The sequence below is a fragment of the Nuphar pumila genome, chromosome 2, assembly GCF_984573655.1.
Source record: "Nuphar pumila chromosome 2, dmNupPumi1.hap1.1, whole genome shotgun sequence".
Taxonomy (NCBI): domain Eukaryota; kingdom Viridiplantae; phylum Streptophyta; class Magnoliopsida; order Nymphaeales; family Nymphaeaceae; genus Nuphar; species Nuphar pumila.
In genome coordinates, this window is record NC_143250.1 from 97,751,505 (window position 1) to 97,774,419 (window position 22,915).

General features: G+C 38.1%; 1 protein-coding gene across 1 annotated transcript; it reads right to left on the reverse strand.

The window, feature by feature from the left end:
• Positions 1–10,052: 10,052 nt before the first annotated feature.
• LOC149846321 (root phototropism protein 2-like) lies at positions 10,053–20,523 on the reverse strand. The gene is made up of 5 exons (XM_089996294.1): positions 20,151–20,523; positions 19,437–19,506; positions 15,310–15,687; positions 13,079–13,792; positions 10,053–10,650 (listed from the first exon to the last, which is right to left on the reverse strand). Exons 1-5 carry the CDS (start codon positions 20,207–20,209, stop codon positions 10,171–10,173), a joined length of 1,701 nt encoding a protein of 566 aa, XP_089852420.1. The 5' UTR covers positions 20,210–20,523; the 3' UTR covers positions 10,053–10,170.
• Between the last annotated feature and the right edge of the window lie 2,392 nt (positions 20,524–22,915).

A 22,915-nucleotide genomic window follows, 5' to 3' on the forward strand; every position in this document is an offset into this window, starting at 1 on the left:
AAAGTTGTATCACCATATTTTTTATTTTCGTACATCCAACACGTATAAGACCCAATGTTTTTTCGATTGCCACAATGTAGGAACCAATATCTGAAAATTGATGTTAAGAATCAGCATATAAATCGATATTAAGAATCAAAACAATATCTTAAATCAATATTAGGATTTAATATATAAATCGATATTAAAAATCAGAAAAATATCTTAAATCGATATGTAAATTCCTATTGATAGCTTAAAACAAATTTTAAAAATCAAGACAAAAAGTGATATTAAGAATCAAAATAATATCTTAAATCGATATTAGGAATCAACATATAAATCGATATTAAGAATCAAAATAATATCTTAAATCGATATTAGGAATCAACATATAAATCGATATTAAGAATCAGAACAATATCTTAAATCGATATGTAAATTTCTATTAATAACTTAAAATTGATATTAAGAATCAACATAGAAATCGATATTAAGAATCAAAATAATATCTTAAATCGATATGTAAATTCCTATTGATAGCTTAAAATCAATATTAAGAATCAACATACAAATCGATATTAAGAATCAAAACAATATCTTAAATTGATATTAGGAATCAACATATAAATTGATATTAAGAATCAGAACAATAGCTTAAATCGATATGTAAATTCCTATTGATAGCTTAAAATTGATATTAAGAATCAAAACAATATCTTAAATCGATTTAACATCTTGCAAATCGATATGGTCATAAACCTTTTCACTTGACGAGAAGTCTGCCATTTGGTCATCGTCACCCCAGTATTGTAGTATATCTAGAAATCTAGTCGCGTATGGCATTCGGCGGACGATACTCTGTTGAATGAAACAGTAATAATAGTAAGTTTAAAACACGCAGTTACATTAGTAAATCAAAAACAAAAATAAACATATAAGATAACCGATATACTATAAAATAAGGGGTGACGATGCAGACCGGCATGGATAATCCCTTGCACTTGTTAAGATACATGACCACGACATATGTAAATGTATAACTGAGAGTGGTTTCATGCGTACAAAATTATTGATAGTGTATCCTTCTGCAAACTCATCTCACATCCGGTCTATGTTCTCTTTGAGCACTTTGCTGAGTTTTCTGGCACCTTATTTTGTGGATGTTGCATTTAAATTAGTTGAATATTCAGTAAAAGAATTGTTGCATTATATTCAGTAAGCGAATTGTAAAGCAGGTTAAAGGAATCGAAGGTACCCTTTTTTGTGGACGGTCGACTAAATCACAACGTCCTTCTTCAACATCGATACAGTCTCTGCGATGACGGTGGTTAACTGAAATGTCAGTTTTTTTGTTCGTTGCTCACGAAGCAGGAAAAAGAAACGTCGTCTGTTCCTTGCTCTTAAAGGAAACGTCTTTTGTTCCTTATGGAACATACTATCGAAGTTAATCATTTCATGTTGTTTCACATCCCGTCAGTTTTCAAAAATCATGTCCAAAGATTATAATAAATAAATTAATTAAATTTTGCATTAATTAAAAGACGTTTCATTTGCTAGTATCATCAAAACAATGTTAGTAGGTGTAACTGAATGACACATTGCATAACATCAATAGTGTGTCTGATGACATTTACCTAAACTGTAGACCCTAAACCCTAAACTAATCTTATGTGACGTTCCTTGTACTTAAAAGCTACAAATAATAAACCCTAAACCGTTCTTAAAAACAAGCGCTTATGAAAACTAATTTTTAAAAACCCTCTACAGTGAAAATTGTTTTTTTTTAAAACAACACTTACCCGTGAAAATGAACTTTAAAAACAACACAGGTTATGAATTTCTAATGTTTTTATAACATACAACCATGAAAATCCTTTTTAAAAACAATCTAACCGTGAAAAAAAAACTTTTCACGACAGAGCACAGGAAGCCCGACCTCACAGCAAAGAAAGAGGGATTCTGGCAATTCAAGATCTCCACAGTGAATCCAATCAAATCGTTTCACAGTGAAACAGAGTTTCACTGTGAAATGGAGGCATTCTGGTCGGCTGGAATTGAATCTACCGGCAAATCTGGAGTAGATTTCGGTAGATGAACGAGATGGTTTTCGACAGTTTAGATTTTTGAATTCATAGCCGATCTAATGGATTTCGGCTACAGCCAATCTGATGTTGATTCACAACCGATCAAACCGGAGGGAAGTTTTCATGTCCACCATGATGATTTCATGGTGATGAAGACCAGGATTCACGATATCTCACTAGAGATTTTCACAGTGAATCAGAGATTCACCATAAAATTTGAATTGGCTCCCGGCGACTATTGTTTTCACCGTAGATGCAGAAGATAGAATATGTTGCAAATGCTAAGATGCAGATGAAGGATCAAAACAAAATGCATATGCTATCCAAATGAATATCTAGAGGATGCAGAGTATGTTGGACGCACAATATGCAGCAGAAAAAAAATGATGAACGATGCAAGATGAAAACAAAAAAAGAAATTGCTATTCTTTGATATGCAGATTACAAGGAAAAGATCTAATGTGATTTTTCTTTTTTTATTTTGAATTCAATGATCTAATCTAACTCTCTATGAAAATTGAAATGAAAAGAAAACAAGAACAAAGAGAAGAAGAAGGAAAAGAGAGGAAGAGAAGAAGAGAAAGAAGAACTCACCGTGAAAGTCTTGGTCGAGAAAAGAAGATTGGCCTCCACCGTTTGCACCGCCGCCGGATTGCACTCCACCGAAAAAAGGGAAGGGAAGGAAGAGAGGAAGAGAAAAAAGAGGGAATGAAGAGGAAAGAGAGAGATCTAGTTAGAGAGGAAGGGGAAGGAAAGAGGGGCTTTGCAAGGGATAAGACAACCCCTCTCAACCCATACATGAGTTATTTAAAGAGATGGGATTTTCAAAAATACTTCACTTATTTTCTCAAATTCCTAAAAAAGACTTAAAACGAAAATGTTTTCTAAAAACTTTAAAAAACTACGCTAACTACTAAAACTTCCTAAAAACTCTAACGTCGATTCTTTTTTTTCTAATCTAACTACTTAAAATCTAAATCCTAAAGAGAATATCTCTAACTAATTCTTAAACAACTTAAATTGCCAAATTAACTCGCAATTTATGCTTTTTCTAATTTTTACCTTTTTGCACGTTTTCTCGAAACTAACAATAATTATGGAAATTTAATGCAATTATTCATTGGATCATGCATGAATTAATATGATAAAATGCTAAAATAAATACATGATCAACAATTACTTCCATTATTTATCTTTCTCAATCATCATTATTTTGTAGTACGCTTCTAATCGCTCATACAAAGCATATTGTTCGACGATTTCATTAAGAGATTTTCCCTCTAACGATGAAGTGTTTCTTCTCTTACGAATGTAAGTCATTGGTAACCTGCACAACACAAAACTCACCGAGATGGCAAAGGGTGCTCCAAGGAAGAAGACGAAGCGTTAGATTTTTTATGGAACATTTATGGGGTATTATTGCGAGGATCTCCTTTTATAGCAGAGGAGTTTAATACTTATGGGACCCTCCAAAGATTTTATCATAAAATAACATATACCTTTAATTGGTTCACATTTTAGGCAGTTTACGCAATGACGTCTTTGTCGGTCACAAATCGATATGAAAATTTATGTTGATAGCTTATAAATCGATATACAGAATCAAGATAAAAATTGATATTAAAAATCAAAACAATATCTTAAATCGATATCAAGAATCAATATAGAAATCAATATTAAGATTCAGAATAATATCTTAAATTGATTTGGAAATTCGTATTGATAAATTAAAAATCGATATTTAGAATCAAAACAATATCTTAAATCGATATAAAGAATCAAAACAATATTGTTAATCGATATTAAGAATCAACATAGAAATTGATACTAAGATTCAGAACAATATCTTAAATCGATTTAAAAATTCGTATTGATATCTTAAACATCAATATTTAGAATCAAAACAATATCTTAAATCGATATTAAGAATCAAAACATTAACTTAAATCGATATGAAAAATCCTATTGATATCTTAAAAATCATTATAATGTTTAGTCGATTTGCCTTTATTACAAAAATATTATCATAGTATCACGCAAATTGATGATCAAATATCATACAAATCGGTATAAAAATTTCTGTTGACAGCTTATAAATCGATATACAGAATCAGCATATAAATCGAGGGTTTAGGCTTAGGTTTAGGTTTAGGTTTTAAGGTTTAGGCTTTAGGGTTTAAGGTTTAGGGTTTAGGATTTAGTAATATATTAAGGGTTTAAGGTTTAGCGTTATAGTTTAGTAAGATATTAACAGTTTAGGGTTTAGGGTTTAGGGTTTAGGGTTTAGGGTTAGGGTTAGGGTTTAGGATTTAGGGTTTAGGGTTAAGGTTTAGGTTTAGGTTTAAGGTTTAAGGTTTAGGGTTTAGGGTTAGGGTTTAGGGTTAGGGTTTAGGCATTAGGGTTTAGGGTTTAGAGTTTAGGGTTAAAGGGTTTAGGGTTAAAGGGCTTAGGGTTTAGGGTTTAGGGTTAGGGTTAGGGTTAGGGTTAGGGTTAGGGTTTAGGTTTTAGGTTTAGGTTTAGGGTTTAGGGTTTAGGGTTTAGGGTTTAGGGTTTAGGGTTTAGGGTTAGGGTTAGGGTTTAGGGTTAGGGTTTAGGGTTTAGGGTTTAGGGTTTAGGGTTTAGTAATATATTATGGGTTTAGGATTAGGGTTTAGTAAGATATTAAGGGTTTAGGGTATAGGGTTTAAGGTTTAGGGTTAGGGTTTAGTAATATATTGTGGGTTTAGGATTAGGGTTTAGTAAGATATTAAGGATTTAGGGTTTAGGGTATAGGGTTAGGTATAGTAATATATTATGGGATATATGTACCGATTTGAAAAATATTAAGTGCTTTCTAGTGTCGATTTGTTACATATTGTAGTATGTCATTGAAAACTGTGCATGATGAATTAACATTATAGCGACATGAGGTGACCATTTGCGTGCTCTAATTGTTGCTCATTTAGCAATTTCTATGAAAATCGCTTGAAAGCTTCGTACTTATAATTAAATAGTTGTGTGAATCGCTATCGTCAACAAGTATAAATTGTTATTTCATCAAACGTATAAATTATTCCTGCTTTAAACATACAAATCATTGTTTCAAACGTACAAATCGATGTAGAAATCACATCCTTCATAAGAACATATCGTTGTAACATTTGGACTTCAACAGTAAGCGTCATTCCGCATCCCGCTCGTTGTCAAAAATCGATATGCCTTGTGAGACCTAGATTTTAGTTGATGATTTATGCGATTTACGCAATGACGTATATGTTGGCCACAATAATTTGCCTTTGTATAGAAAATATTGGAATTGTATAAAGCAAATCGCGATTGTAGTAACATACTATCGATTTGAGAGATATTGTTTTGTTTGTTAATATCGATTTGTAAGCTATTATGATGAATTTGTGTATCGATTTGTAATATATTATGCGATATGTATATTGATTTGTAACATATTATGTGTTTGCTAGTGTCGATTTGTAAGATATTTGTATTATGATATTGAAATGTATGTGTGTGACATTTATATTGTTGCGCGATTGCGGTGGCGAATTGAGTATTTAAATCGCTATTTATTTAGCGATTAAAATTGAAATCGCTTCACAACGTTGTAGCTATCATCAAATCGATGTCACGTGAATCGCTATCGTAAATAACGATAAGTTATTTCTTTTAATAGAAAAGTAAAAAACAACTTGATGCATAGTATAGTGTGATGCAACTGACGATTATGACAGATAACATAAAGAATGATGTGCATGTAGATTTAATTTTGCATGGTTGGCATGAAGAAATCCTTTTGCCTCATAAGTGCATGTAGTTTTCATTCTCCTCCTCCTTCTTCCTTTGCTTTTCCTTCTCTTCGTCATCTTTCTTCTTCTTCAGCTTTAATATCTAATGGATCAGGCTCCGCATAATAAATATCTAACAATTTCTTCCTGTCTTTTTCATTCTTAATGTTCATTATATTTTGGTACTTTACATAACCCTCATATATATCGGATTGGCGGATGATTTGTCCAAGAGTCATCCCCTCCAACGGCGAAGGCTTTCTTGTCTTGCGAATTGTAGTCATTGCCAACCTGCACAACACAAATTTAACCGCAAATCGTTGTAGAAATTGAACTCTTCATAAGTACATATCGTTGTAAATCATAAATTGCTACTGCATTAAATGTATAAATCATGGTTGTTTTAAATGTATAAATCATGAATCATAAATTGACTAAATCACTACTGCTTGAAACATATAAATTGTTGTTGCATCAAACAAATCACTACTGCATTAAATGTATAAATCATTGTTAAATTCAAACTTACAAATCATTGTAGAAATTTAGCCCTAATAAATACATATCGTTGTAATGTTTGGCCTTCATAAGACCAAATCATGCTAACTATTTTTCGACGCCTAGAAGGTTGATAGGTACAAATCGATTTGTTTCAGCATGAAAATAGGTGTCATTTAGCATGGTATAACCAGTTGTAAGATTTAGCATTCAAATTTACATAACAAAAATCAATTTGTTTATATAACAAAACCTTACACGAAACTCAGCCAAATGACACAAGTTTTGCTAATCCGATAGTGGAGGAGAAACACCTAGAAGGTAGATGCAGCCGATGGTGGCAACGGTGCTCCGACTACACTCTAATGGTAGTAGATGATGAAAAGGGGTGCTTCGATGACAGCAGACTGCGACAAAGGGTGATTCCGGGGCAGCAGACGACGTCAAAGGCTGCGTCGTCAAAGGGAGCTCCTGTTACAGTAGATGGTGCATCGTCAAAGGGTGAGCCAGAACGTTTAGGACAATATATTGCAAGGAACTCCTATTAAAGCAGAATCGTTTACTCTTAAAGGCGAAAACGATGATGATTTTAACCATTTCTCTTTTCTGACGAGAGGACATTTTTGTCCTTTACTCAAAATATTGTTTCATGGCACTAATGGAGGGAAAGGGTAATTAAGTCTTTGCAAACAAACCGGACTTCGATGCTAAGTGATGCCAATACATGCGGGGAAACGTGCCCCATGTGCTTACATACATGGCGCTCATTCAGACCCCAGAACACGCACTTGCGTGTTCCGAGGGGGAACATATAACCTGCTTTGGGTTGATTAGGATTAGTTGTTCGATTGAACTGAATGATACCGACCATCCTATCGACCTCGACCTCTACCTCTAAATCGACCATGTTAGTCACCTAGACCACCTCTAAATTTTCCATGAACATAGGTCTGGTTATTTCGCTGAACTAAGTTAGCTTCATGACACACCTCATGTTCGCTTTCATCATTGTCGTCTAGGTGGGCTTCATGAGCAAGAAGAAGTAGGCTATGGAGTTCGATCATAGTGATGGGACGGTCATGAGTGGAGAGCGACACCTGCAGGGAGTCGTACTCTTGAGGGAGACCTCTAAACACGTATAGGACCAGATCATCTTCCATTATGGGCTTCACAGCCATGCCTAATCAACTTGCTTTTTCAACATAATATCTGTACTTTTTCTCCTTTTTCTTAATACACTGAATTTGCTCTTTCAATTGCATGCCCCTTGCTTTAGAATGAGCAGCATAGGAATCCTTGAGTGTCTTCCACACCTCGTAGGAGGTCTCAAGACTGGCAACCTGAGTGTGAATATATATATGGAGTCTGAAAGTGAGAATATATCCAGCTTAAAACAACTGATCATGTCTCCTGCACACGATGTACTCAGGATTAAGAATAGTGTTGCCATCTTTCTCAACAATCTCACACGGTTTTGGCTTTAAACCATATCTACGTGACCGTTTAAGTCTTATGAAATCAATAGTGGACGAAACTGAGATGCTCATAAAGCTCAACTTTCAGCATTAAACTTGGTCCCAAGAAAGCACATGAAATTATTTGGGGCAGGTAAAGATGGAAAAAGAGAATTGGAAGAGGAACTTATCTTCTTTTTTTTGTGAGAAAAGGAACAGGAACTTAAATCGGTATTGTTCTTCTCATTGTTTGACACCATGAGGGTTGCTGATCTCTATAGGGCAGAAGATGATGATGATAACGTTGGCTCTGATACAATGACAAGGTATCACGATTGGCGTCAATGGAACAAACCACAAACCATACACAATGCTCAAGTTAGAGAGAGAGGTTTAATATATAGATCTTCATTTACTTACATTGCTTAGAGAGGAAGTTTTCCTCTCTTGTTCTACATAGCGAAGGCCTACAGTTTTAGGAAACTTGGTTATATTCTAACCCATCTCTTTAGGTAGGTTATTATTGCTGGAAGTTCCAACCTCTTCCCCACTTCTTTCTTCTTCAGGACTCTTAATTAGCCAAAGTTGTATCCTTTAACTGGATAGCTCTCGAGATCTTTCTTCAGCTGCTTGCTATTTCCATCACCTTGATCTTTAACAACTACATGACCCACTACATTAGTGATTATAACCAATGTTGTAAGTGTCGACCGATGTCAGCAGAAAATCGATATGATATTAACCTGAATTGGTTATTTTTTAATAAATATAAAATTGCTTAAAATGATTTTTCAATAGTATTTTAATAGTTTTACCACGTGTCATGTTCTAATTGACATAAATTATTTTTTTTAATTATTCATTTGAGAATCGGTGACAACCAATTTTCCGATAACGGTTGGGTTACATCAAGGATCTGCTTTAAGCCCTTTCCTATTTGCGATAGTGATGAATGAGCTTACGAGATCAATTCAAGAAAATGTACCGTGGTGTATGTTGTTTGCTGATGATATTGTTTTGATTGATGAGTCTAGAGCTGGGGTTAATGCTAAGTTAGAATTATGGAGACAGACATTGGAAGCTAGAAGTTTTAAGTTGAGTAAGAGTAAGACTGAATATATGGAATGTCGGTTTAGTAAGCAACGAAGTAGTGATGGGAGTGTAGTGAAGCTTGGTGAGCAAGATATACCGGTGAATGATTATTTTAAATATTTGGGATCCATCATTCAAAAGTATGGAGAAATTGATGGAGATGTAAATCATAGGATAAAGGTTGGGTGGATGAAATGGAAAAGTGCTACTGGAGTGCTGTGCGATCGTAGAATGCCATTGCGGTTGAAGGGAAAGTTTTATAGGACGACTATTAGACCCGCTTTACTATATGGTACGGAATGTTGGGCTGCCAAGAGACATCATATTCAAAAAATGAGTGTAGCTGAGATGCGGATGCTTAGATGGATGTGTGGAAATACAATAAAAGATAAGATTCAGAACGAAGAGATACGTAAGAAGGTAGGTGTTGCACCCATTGAAAATAAGATGCGAGAGAATCGTTTACGGTGGTTTGGACATATTCGGCGAAGGCCTAATGATGCTCCAGTTAGAAGGTTGGAGAAATGGGAAAATATATTAGTTAAAAGAGGTCGGGGTAGGCCTAGGAAGACTTGGATGGAGATGATAGGAAAGGATATGAATGCTTTGAACCTCACCGAGGACATGGCGTTGGATAGAAATGATTGGAGGAAAAGGATTCATGTGGAAGACCCAAAATGAATTTCTTTTTTGGTTCATATCGCTGACCCCAATTGTTTTGGGATGAAGGCGTAGTTGTTGTTGTTGTTGTATTCATTTGAGAATCGGTATATCGGCCAAATGATTGGGGGCCGATACCTATACTGATAACATTGGTTATAACCTCCCAATATATCATAACAGCACCATATGAGCTCGCCATTTTTGTAGTTTAGAGATTCCTTTTGTGAGAAACAATGGCCATAATCTGAATCCAATACTTGATTCAACATCATTTGCCTTTCATTGCATGTCAGTTCAACCTATTTTTGGCAGCACTTGATTTGCAATGAAAGTTTGTATCACCTATTCTTAAGATTGTGATTTGCTGTGGGCAGAAATTAAAGAATATAAAGTGTGCAAGCATACTTTGTACATGCATGTATCATCAGGCTAATAAATGCACGTGCGCGTGTGTGCACACACGTGCACATGCACAACACAGGCACGAATTGCGGCACATGTGAACAAAGACTTGGACTGCTTATACTAATGCCATGCATATTATCTTTCTTACACAAATCGAGGAGAAAAGCAGGGAGGCCATGGCCACCATCCCTTCCTCCCTGATCAAGATCAAGATCAAGATATAGAAAACCTCCTACTCCTCGGCTTGGAAACATCGATGCTCCCACAAGTGGTGCTATCGATCTGCGATGTGTCCTTCGAGCCATGACGGAACGGGTTCAGCTTCCCTAGCGTCTTCGTCATTGACGAGAAGAACGTCGGCCTCTTTGATGACTTTGTCGATGAGGACCCCTGATTATTCTTCTGCAAACCCGATACCAAGTCCTTCATCTTTGCCAACTCCATTCGCAGATCTTCGTTCTCTTTCATCAGCAAGACATCCGCGTTAACTTGGCTTCGGATAATGGAGGCATCAGAGGTCTTGTGATCCTCGCACCTGAGCTTAAGTTGGTCATAGTACAGAGCATGCAACACCACTTGAACTGGGAGCCTCTTGTTCTGTGAAGCATGCACTCTTGCATCATATGAAAGGTTCAAGGGGTCCATTATACTGCAAGCTTTCTCCTTCTCAATTTCATCTAGTCCGGGATGTGCCTGTTGTTATGACAAAATATCCATTAGTTAAACCTTTATTTTTTTTGAAAGGCAAGCTGTGGGTTAGGCAGACCCCACCGGTTACCATTCAACGTACCACTGGGGCTTGAACCTGCAATGTCCCACCACAAGGAGACTGCACTGGTAGCTCATACCAACCACGTGGAGCCCCCGTTGGTCCATTAGTTCAACCTGTACTAGTAATAATGGACATAGGGGTGGAAGCGAGTCCCATCCAGATTGAATATTGGACTCATTTTTAGAGTCATTGCTCGGTGCAATAGTAAAGCGTCTGTCATCATGGAAATGTTTCGAGTCCTTTCCAATCATCGCCTATGTCATCCCTATCTTCAAACCCTTCATTAGGATTTCATTGATGGTATTTGTTTTGATCAAATTGGGACTCCACATATGTGTGATTTATATCATTCATTCAGTGAAGATTTATATTTAAATTGCGAAAATCAGAGTTGTGTAGGACTTTTTTGGTGATTCAAAAATCAAAGGTTAAATTTTGCAATTTAAAAAACCATATGTCTTCATTGAAAAAATATGATTTAACGGTCTATTCTTATTAAATCGACCTGAATCCATCCATAAGGTCAGATTTGATCAAACAACTTGCATCATAAGATTTAAGAGGGGGTATAAAGATGAAAGATGACAAAGGATGAATGTAACCAAATAAAGTCCTAAGGGCGACCCTTCATGCAAAAAGTAGAATCATGAGACCTTCTCCAGCACCTTGGATTGCGGCACCACATTTAGCAATGTAAGCGGTTCAGATTCAGGTCAGATATTCAACCAAATCCAAATATGTTTAGTCAGATTCGTCAACCAAAGTCAGATCTAGACTAGATCAGTATCCAGTTTTGTATCTGAATTCATGTTTGAGCCCGAACAAAATCCAAATCTGAGTACATCTAAATGTGGGATTTTAAGGTAGTAGGACCTGGATTCTGATCTAAACCAAGTCTGGCCTGTTTACATCCCTAGGTCCAAATTTAGTAAATAAGGCCCTTTCTGGATCTAGCTCATGGTATCCAAACCAGGGAGTCGGACTCGTTTCCCGGTCTAAGGTTTTTTCGAGAGCGGATCCAGGGAGCAGCTGTGTGCCATGGCTAATTGCCATAGCCAATCACATGATAGCATTTCATGTGGGGCCTCCACTTTGTAACTGTGGGCACCATACAATGCTGCCATGTGATTGGCTATGGCGCTTAGCCGTGTCACTTAACCGTTCCTTTGATCTGAACTCGTTATTTTCATAATGTGAATATTGGCTCAAATCCGTATCCAATAAAAAAAAAAAACAGGGTTCACCTAATATAAATTTCAAAATCCTACTTACTGGCCCTAACTCGGGTCCAGACCCGATCGATTAAAAAGAACCCGCGAATCAGCGATAAATAACCCTTGCAATACTAACAAGGCAAAATTCCTTTTAGGGACCAACCTCTTGCCACTAATTCCAAACATGAGCCTCACATTTTTGAAATTTCAAATATCAGCCCGACTTTTCTGAAAACAATCAAATAAGGATCTCATGTCAATATCTGTTATCTTGGATAAAGTGATTCTTTTTTTGTCCCTTGAAAATTAAAAAGTACAAATTCATTTTTTTAAAACAAAAAAAAAAGAAAAAGTAAACTGTTTGAACTTTGGGGGTATTTGTTTGATGCCCTTTCCTATGAAGAGGGCTTCTTTCATACGTAAGAAAAAGTAAGCTCTTATTAAGCAGTTTTCAGGAAAAGAGAGTCTTATATTTGAAATTTAAAAATATAAATTCATATATTTAAAATTAAGAATAAAAGGTTAACTCCTAACTGAAATTTTCTGTAATAAATAACCAACTTTCAATGAGGGAAAGGGTAAGCCTACCCTAAGGAGTTTTGCCCTTTAGGAGTTAGGACAGTGTGATGATAGGGGAGTCAACGGGTGGAGTTTATCCCGACCAACGGCTATAGGGTCTGGGTATGATGACAAATAAAAAGACCCGATTAAGACCTGGGTCCAGACCCGAAAGTCTGATTAATACATGGACCCTGGTATAGTTTGTGAAATTTTATACCAGCCCGGGCCCAACCAGAGTTCGGATTAAGACCCATAATTTTTCAATGTAAAAATAATAAAAATATTATTTATGGTTCATGTAGTTCGTATCGGGTCCAGATATGGTTTTTTTATATTAGACCCGAGTCTAAACCCGATACTATAACCTGAAAATCTAATCCAAGTCTGATTTCACCCGAGTCCTAATCAAACCGGGTCCATTGACACCCTAAGTGATCGCAGGTAATGCATTGAAAGCCACTGACCCTAAAGGCTGGTTTTTCGTATAATAATAATAATAATAATAATAATAATAATAATAATAATAAACAACCTTCTATGTTCGCATATAATAATAATAATAATAATAACCAACCTTCAAGTAGATGTCCGCGGCCCTGTAGAGGTCGTCGTCGTGGGTCCGGGCAGACTTGGGGATGAGGGCGGCCAGCCCCGTGAACTTGGAGATGCTCAGCTCGCCGTCAGTGGCGATCCCCGCCAGGTACGCGTCCACCGTCTTCGCCACCCTCTGCATCGCTGATGACTCCACCCCCCTCAGCTCATCTCCGCCCCCTCTCCGCCCCCTCTCCGCAAAGCCGGCCACAATCCGCCGGACGCTCTCGTGGTCCACCACCCGCTCCCCCTCGTACCCCATCGACACCGCCAGCAGGTCGTCGACGGCCGCGTGCTCCAGGACCTCCGCCACGCGCCTCTCCAGCTCGACGCGCGTCGCCTGAGCGCAGCCCAGGAAGATCGCCGCCCGAAGGAGGCAGCAGAGGAACCCCGACGGAAACGCCGCCTTCTCCTGCGGCATCGCCGAGACGATCCCCTCGAGGGCCTCCCTCTGGAGCCTCCGCCGCTCGCCGCCGCCCTGGACGGAGCGGCCCCCGCCGCCGGTGCGATCGCGGACGAGCTCCCGGAGGGAGCGCTCGGCGTAGGTCACGACCGCCGCTGCGAGGGTCTGTGTCTTAGCGCCCCGAGCCTTGAGGGAGGAAACGAATCGCTTGAAGGAATCGACGGCTAGGATGGAGAGCTCCTCCATCCACCACCCCATCGGCTTCCGCGTCTGTAAATTTGACTCATTGTAGGCCTGAAATTGGAATAAGACAACAAATTAAGGCAGGACAAAGGTAAATTTGGAAAGAAAAATATCGGCAGAAGAAAAGGAGGAAATTATATATAGTCGATGGTTTGCGATTTTAAAAGAGGTTTAATATTTGCTACAGTGCGAATGAGTTGAAGCCCCTTGTTTGTGTGTGTGTGTGTTTTTTTTTTTACATCTAAGTGATCTATATGTTTTGTTTAGTGAGAACGGGCTTTTGGATCATAAGAATCTAACTGGTTTTTCTGTCAATACCAAGGCATCAATTTTTTTCTATGCATGAAAACATATTTTTTTTGTTAAAAAAATATAATCCAAGAGTCAATTCTTACTAAAAACAGAGTATGTTGAACAAATCTATGAAAGGTTAGATTTAGTCAAAACAAGTAGATCCCAAATGGATTGTAACAAACATAAATCCTTTAAAAGACAAGGGATATGTCCAAAATACTGATTTTTTTGTGCTTTGAAATCACCACCGTCCATGGCCTTCATCATCACCATTCATTGTGTAAACGATGGAGCCCATTAAAATGTGCTGATGCCATCATATATTACTCAAAGATGGAGGCTACCAACGGTGTTGATTTCAGAAACACAAAAAATTGTGTTTTGACGTATCACTTGATCTAACCTATGCATAAAAACTACCCTGCTCACCGAATTCATTGACCTAAAACTATTAGGGCTGGTAAACGAGCTCTCATTCTTGTAACGAGCCAAGTTGAGTTCGAGTTCATAATGAATCAAGTTTGAGCTATCGTGTTTATAGAAAAAATACATTGGTTTAGGTCTGGAAGAAATAGGATTACAAAAAAATACATATAAATTATATCTAAAATATATTTTTTTAATAACCAACGAGCTTATATGAGTTGAACAAAGGTGAGTACCTATTGTTCATATCCAGCTTGCTAAACTTATTTTTCGAGTTCGAACAACATGAGCCAAGCCAAAACCACTGGTACAGAGTAGACCCGGCTTCAGCCTCACCGCAAAAGAGTCGAGCTCATGTCCAACTTGTTATTGAACCATCCAGTGACGTACCCAAGTTCATAAACTCCACCAGTTCTAGTAGCAATAGGAACATTGGAGTTCATGAACTTGGTCACAATTTGCCCCGTTCCAAACATAAAACCTCATGATTTTTCCGAAGGCTGAAGCTGTGTGCTCGTCGGTGGATAAGGAGAACTTGTTTTTTTTATAGGCAAGCTGGGGGGTTAGGCAGACCCACCCGATATACAACCATACCACTGGGATTTGAACTTACAAGCGGAGGCCCCTTTGGTGAGAACTTGGGGTTTTATGCTAATGAACTCGGCAAGACTATTTTTTCCCATTTATTGAAAAAAGTCTAGGGTGATTTGTAGCTGTGGTTCCACCAGTCAGCCAAATCAATTTGTGAACCTTGGCTCATGGCGCTTGCCAAGCCCGGGCAACTCTGTTTTGCAACTACCATTTTATTATTTCGAAACTTTTATATAAGTAAATACCAGCATGCATACCTTCAAGCTTGCAACTTCAACACACCTCTGAACAATTTTCAGTTCTCCGGCCAAGGGCATCAATTCCTCACAGCTCTTAAGGACGGCAATGGCGCCAGAGAACGTAGTCAGCGCCGCATGCATCAAGAATTCCTCCGCCCGGGAGATCAAGTTGCCTTCGCAATACTTTTCAGACATTTCCAGATACTCAGCGGCGCACCGCAGTGCAGCCACATTCCTCACAGTGATCTCAAAGTTAGTCCCATAACAGAACTTGGCTGCCTTCTCAAAGATCGCCGGCCCTCCCGGGATGTCCAGAAGTTCGAAGCTCGACAGATCAGTTTCTGGGCTCTCCATGATCAGTTTCCTTATGTGGCCGCTCTTAGCCACCAGCATGAACTGTAAAACAAAGCAAATTCATGAACAACCATTACTATAGAAGGTAGGAATTGTGATGCAAGTATACAAAACAAGGTCATATATACAATATATACACCAATGGACCTTGTTTGTATACATGTGTAGTCACTAAATTTTAAATCTAACCATACAGATGTATTTAGCATCATTTATTTATTATGTTAAAAGGTTTTATCATATCTAATACTCCACAAGATTTTACTTTTGTGATTGTGAAAATGATGGCGGTGTGTAAAACTGGTATAAATCATCATGTTTGAATCAACTTTAGCACATGCGTAACCGTCCTAAGCATGATCCAAAAGTTATACTATGCTTTTGGAGCTTAAATCTATGCAAATCAAGTGAAGAGAGAAACAGATTGGTCTGCCCTCCACGAAAACATACTTTGGGTTGAGTGGTTCGGTATGAAAACCAAAAAAATTTCAATCAGAAAATTCTAATTTATAGATGACTTTTGAAGCTATTAAAAAATCTTTTTACACAACATAATCAGATGCCTCCAACATGTTTTTGACCACGGAGATCATAGGATGGCAACGGACTTGGGGAAAATGGGGCCCCGCCCCGTTTGGACCGGGCTCAGCCCTATAGGCAATCTCAGTAGTGATGTCAATGGGCCGGGTTTAACCCGGACTAAACCCGTTTCAAACCCTATAAAGACAGGGTTTTTGGTGATAAAAAAGAAGGTTTGATTTGAAACAGGATAAAGGGTCATGGTTTATGAAATTTCATATCAGACCCGGGTCTGATCCGAGTTCTAATTAAGACCCATGATTTTCAATATGAAAAGAATAAAAATATTATTTTATCGGATATAGACCGGGTCTGATTCATGTAATCCTTATAAGTTCCGGGTATGATTTTTCTTAGAAGGGACCCAATCAGACCTAGGTCTGGATCTAAGTACATCTCAATGTTAAATCCAGGTTCAAGTTTACCTGGGCCTGAACCAGATCCGACCCCTTGACACTCCTAGGCATCTGTTGTAGGGGTGGCAATTTCTGACCCGACCCGCCAACCCGCCTCTTAGGCGGGTTCGGGTTGGGCTTAAGCCAACCCATTTAATAAACGGGTCGAGTAACCCGTTTATTAAACAGGTCGGGTTCGGGTTGGGGATATGCCAACCCGCCAACCCGGCTGACCCGTTTAATAAACGGGCCGGTTAGGCGGGTGGGTCAACCCACCAACCCGCCCACCCGACCCGCCAACCTGACCCGCGAACCTGAAAACCCGTTTACCCGACCCAACCCATTTATTAAATGGGTTGGCGGGTCGTGTCGGGTTACCCGTTTATTAAACGGGTCGGGTTTGTGTTTGCCACAGCCGACCCGTTTAATAAACGGGTCGGGTTCGGGTTGAGGTATGCTGACCCGCCAACCCGACCCGATTGCCACCCCTAATCTGTTGTAGGATGGGCAGATCAGGCCCCAATGAATATAAACAATTTATCCCCACCGCACATCCACTTGATGGAGATTCACTTGGCCCCACTCTCACAGTTCTCTAGTGAGATGTTTGGTGCTGATCTTCTCTCTCTTTTTTGGAAAGGCAAGCTGGGGTTAGGCAGACCCCTACCAGAGATACTATTGAGATTTGAATTTGCAACGTTCCTACAGAAGGTGACGTGCAGTAGCTACTCCTACCAGATAAGCGGAGCCCCTCGGTTGGTAATCTTTCCTCATTATTATTGCAAGTATCTTAGGCACATGTAATGAAACAACAGCCATTGATAAGAGTGAAGCAATACATAGCGATGCATGCCACGTGGCCCTCAGGGTAGTTGTGTCCGTAGCTTTCAGAGGTAGGTCACGTAAGGCACGGTGGTTGTGTGGGATCCTTACCGAGCTTTGTTTTTTTGCTTGGACAAGGGTTTCTCGCCATCAAAAAAAGAAAAAGTGAGCGCCCATGGTCCCCTAATATATAGACACTGGTGGAATCTGTTAGAGATCACGATGATCTAGCTGTTTATTCTCTTTTATATATATATGGTATCAGAGCCGGTGACGTTGATGTTGGGCAAGGAGTGTTGATTATTCTTACTGCAACTTATAAAAAGAATTGTGATTTTTTTTACATAATTAATGTATCTTTTTTCTAATTCCATGAGTACCACAAATACTAGGCAATTGCCCTTTTTGTTTTAAAATCTCATACACGAGATACTCAAAAACTGACATAATATCACAAGAAATGATATATTTTTAGAGTATCGCCTATTTTGAAATTGTTGTGTTTTTATTGTGATATTATCACGTTATTGACATGGTATTTTTTCTTTTATCTTTTTTATAGGCAAGCTGGGGTTTGGCAGACACCTACCGGTTCATTAGTATTTTCTTATATCATTCTATATTTTCTTATACATTTTTAAAAGTTCATATACACCATTATTTCCCATGATTTTTCAAGAGAAAAATTAATTTGTTGTGAGAGTTTCCTTTGGAGAGAAAATCCCCATAATGAAATTTTGATTTATTTTTGAACTCTTTGGTAAGTCATCAAATAATCTCTCTCTCTCTCTCTCTCTCTGATTTTCACATCAAGGAAAATTCTTCAATTTACAACCTTATTTTTTAATAAAAAAAATGTCTATGTGAATTTCAAAATGAAAATGATCAGAGCAAGAAACAGGAAAAAATAGAGAGATAGAAAGCTCAAATAAAACCATGTTAAAACTGCATTAAAATTTCCAAAACTTATGCTATACTAATAGTAAATTGAATTTGTTGTGATGTTATCATGATTTTTTACTAGTAAAACCATCTAGCATGATTATGAGCCTACTACTAGAAAATCAAATAGTCTATATATATATATATATATATATGTGTGTGTGTGGGGGGGGGGGGGTCTAGTACACACTTGATTTGCATAGATCTAAGCTCCAAATGCAAATCTAACCTTTGAATCATGTTTAGCATGTTCTATTTAGTATTTTCATTTATTAAAGTTGAATGAAATATGATATTTTATATTATTTCTAGACCACCATTATTTTTCATGAATTGTGAACCGTGTCTCGAAAATAAGATCTTATGATGTATTAAACATATAAAAATGTTCTAACATAATAAATAAACCATGCTTGCATGCTAAACACATCTGCACGGTTGCTTCTACGTACCATTTGGTGGCTAGATCTATACAAACAAGGGACAGTAAGGTATCATATATATATATATACATATATATATAAAAGAGAGAGAAAAGGGGATGGTCCACCCATTAAATGTGCATACTCTTTCAAAATATATAGGTTAAATATATTTTTTTGACACATCCTTCGATATGGATGTGATCTCTATAGTTGAAAACATACATGTGAATAGACTCTTGAATCAAACTTTTTTTTTTAGGGATTATATCAGTTGGCTATAGCTTGCTATGAATCAGAAATCTACCAGCCAAGCCCAATTTGTGAGAAGATTCTCTTAAAAGCAAATAATGATTATTCGTCAGCAGAATCAACTTCCATAGCTAACTATTTTCTTGCTACGAAGGCAATAATAGCAAGCATGCAGGAAGGAATTGAACTAGTGATTGTGGATGCCCAAGCTGAGGGCAACTGCAGGTGGGTCCCATCTAAAAAGTGTACCTAAGCCACACATGTTATGGCATACGGTGGGCCCACCTGCACTGCACCAGGGCATCCATTTTGCAAGGCCCATGCTGGATCCATGATCATGTCCAGCTCAGAGAGCACAGAGATCATGTTGGTGAAGTACCTTGTGCAAGCAGAAATTGGCCTCCCCAACTTGAACGACCACATCGCTAGGAACATCTTGAGATAAAACCCTGCAAAAGCACACATGGTATCAGAGCACAAGAATGTTTTCACTGCTCGATTCGAAACATATACTGTTTAGATATCTGCCAATCTTCTTTCAAACAACTGAGGACAAACGGCCTCCCTCAACCATGTTCATTGGTTCCAAGCCCTGAGTCTCTCCTACCCACCCAGGAGTACACCAAGCTTCAGCAGCTTGCTTGCTATAAAGAACACACACCTATGGGTTTCAAACTCATAACGTCCCATCAACTTCCCCCCCCCCCTACTAGATGAGAGAGAGCCGAAAGTAATTCAACATTACCACTCATGAAGATCAACAAAATGTTGAACCCATGAACTGAACAAGAGCAAAAGCCAAAACAAATAAAGAAAGCACAAGAGAAAAGAACATCAGACACATAAAATGGGCTCACGCCGGAGCCCCTTGCCCAGATTGCGATAAAGGATAGGTAGCATCAGGAGGAGGGAGTGGAAGATCACTAAGATGCATATGCAAGATCGCATAAACATCTACCAAGATTTTATGCACCAGGTTTTGAATGTTAACTAGATGAGAGAGAGAGATATCTGCCATGCTTGCCAAGACAACCATCTAGACCGCATCTGTTTACTTAATCAACCGGCGAGCAGAGTGAAGAAGGTGACTTACCATTTCCCGGTTCTCTCCACGGCGACGGAAAGTCGGGCGCTCTTTGTAGGGGCAGCCATGGGTGTTGTTGGAGCAGGGTGCCGGTCAGCTTCTCCTTGCAGGCATTGGTTATATAGAGTTTATGTTGAGCACTTCACCTTTGTTGCTTTTTCTTCTATATATCTACCTCGTTTTACTTTTGCCTTTTCATTAATGGAGACATCACCCCTTGTGGGATGGGAGATATGCATCACCAGCTGGCTCACTTTTGAGGATTTATCACGGGACTCATCAAGGCAGTGCTTGGCTCGGCTTGGCTTTGTTTAACTTACAATTAGCTAGGGGTGTCAATGGGTTAGGTTTTGTGTCGAGTGCCCAACCCAAATTGAAACCAAGCACCCCAAGTATTTTATTTGTAGTTTTAATGAATATAGGCTTCTTAAATTATGTGAATCCGCCTATGATATTTAATTTTTATGACCCAACAAAACCCGAATCAAACAACTAGTTATTTGGGCAGGTTTGGGTTCACCCTGCTGGGCTCGATATACCTGACCCATAGGGCCCTACTTAGAACAATCTAAAAGCAGGGTATCCTAAATTGGCCGGGTCCAAGCTGCTATCTCATGCAGATCCAACACATTTTCTTAAATGCAAATCTTAAAATAAGAACTAAATTTGTATTTGGATTCATTTGATTGAATTAAAGCCTGTAATATCCGGAGGTTTGCCTGGGTTTTAACCGAACCAAGGAGGTCAGGTGTGCCAAGGATACTCGAAATCAAGGAACTTATCAGTAAGTCCTAGAAATGAGTTAAACAAGCCAATCTAGCTAGTTTCAAAAGCTCGAGCTCACTTGAGTTCATACCTAGCTTGAGCTTGAACCCAGAATAAGCCAAGCCAAACTCAAGCAGGTAACAAGGTTGTGCGAACAATCATAGGTGTGAGTTTTATTTGCTCAATCTAATCGGATGAATTAACGTGTTCAAGATGGTTCATTTATTAAGAATCACATTTGAATCGAGTGATTTGACATCAAAAATAAAATCTTTTAATAATGAAATTTTGATGTATTATGGCCAAGTTTTACTTTTGTAGAGCCCTTAAAAGGCCCCTTTTGTTCAATAAGCAAACCATGTGGATCATATATGTAAGTCTTGATTTGCAAAAAAAAAAACAAAACAATCAAACAACAAGTTTCTACGAGAAAGTATGATACAGTTGAATGTCTACACAAGCTGAGCCGAGCTGAACACCCATTTTTTCCCTCAATAGTGATGGCATGTCTAGCCGATCTAATTTTATGAACTAGTAAAACCTGTTTTAGTCACGAGCTGCTTGATTTGTTTTTCAGTCCTGGCTCATCGCAACAATCGATTGGAGATTTAACTTTTGATATTTATTTAGCAAAAACTTTTTTTCTCCAAAACAATTTGCAATATGAAATGCATTATATATATATTATTCAAGCTGCCTACGAAGTGCAAACTGGGTGTTTTTTCACAAATTTGACCCTACTGGTGTAGATTTGTTAAGAAACAACACTTGGATCATGTTTTTTGATAATAAAAAAAATATGATTTTTTAAGCCTTGAATATTTATGAAAATCTTGCATCATTGATTTTTAAGTCTTATAAAAACCTATCTGCTGATAGGAATCATGTGATTTAAGAGTTGATTCCTATAAAATCAAGCATGTAGAACACGTATGTACAAACAAATTAAAAAAAACATGAAAAAACCCATCAAAATCGCCAGTAGGCTGGAGGTAGGCTAGAAAAGTGATATATATATATATATATATATATATATATATATATATATATATATATATATATATATATATATATATAAAACCCTAAATGATTGTCCATGACAACTAGTGTCGTGTGGACAGGGGAGACCCGAAGCCCCGGGGACCAAAGACTTGGTTCCTGCTTTGCCACCTCATGACTTGACAATAGTTGACAAGTCACATTTGATCAACAGTATGCTAAATCAGATTCCCTGTATTATGGACAAACCAACAAGGTGGACTCCCGAACTAAGTTGCTGGTGGGTCCGCTTTGGACACGTTGCAGGCTTCTATTAGATGACACCTTGATACCCGATATACATTCTGGATATTGCACATTATCTTTTTTGTATATGAGGGATTTATCTAAATGAAGGTTGAAAGCATGAGTGTGGTGCTCATGTAGCTAATACCTGGGTATCCATTTGGATCTAACTAAGTGGATCTGGCATTGTCAGACTGAGATGGACCGGGTCTGGAATAGAGACCGTCACTTGATTTGGATCTTAATAGCTATTTCTCATTTATTATGTATAAAATTCAGCAATAAATAAGGGTTCAAATGGATCTTATATTGTCCGACATCTGATCCGATTGGCAAAAGGGGCAATTTTTTAAGGGTTAAAATTGGGAAGCAGATCAGGTCATGCTGAACATGAGCTTTTTGCTAGTGCCAACATCGTGGCCGTCTGTTTGCATTTTGGATGAATGCCACGTAGCATATAACTGTTTTGTTCACTTTTTAACTTTTCAAAATACAAAACGGACGGCCACGATGTTGGCATGAGTGATCAGCATGACCTGATCTGCTTCCTTAAAATTGGGTGTATTGCATGTTGTTGATTTTCAACCCCCGAGAAATTTGGATCTACACATTGGAAAAACATGATTCAAGGGCTGGTTTCTACTAAACCAAACATGTGCCTAGCTTTGGAATCCACTAGTGTAGCTAGGTATGTAAACTGTTAGGATTAGGGTTGGATATCATTC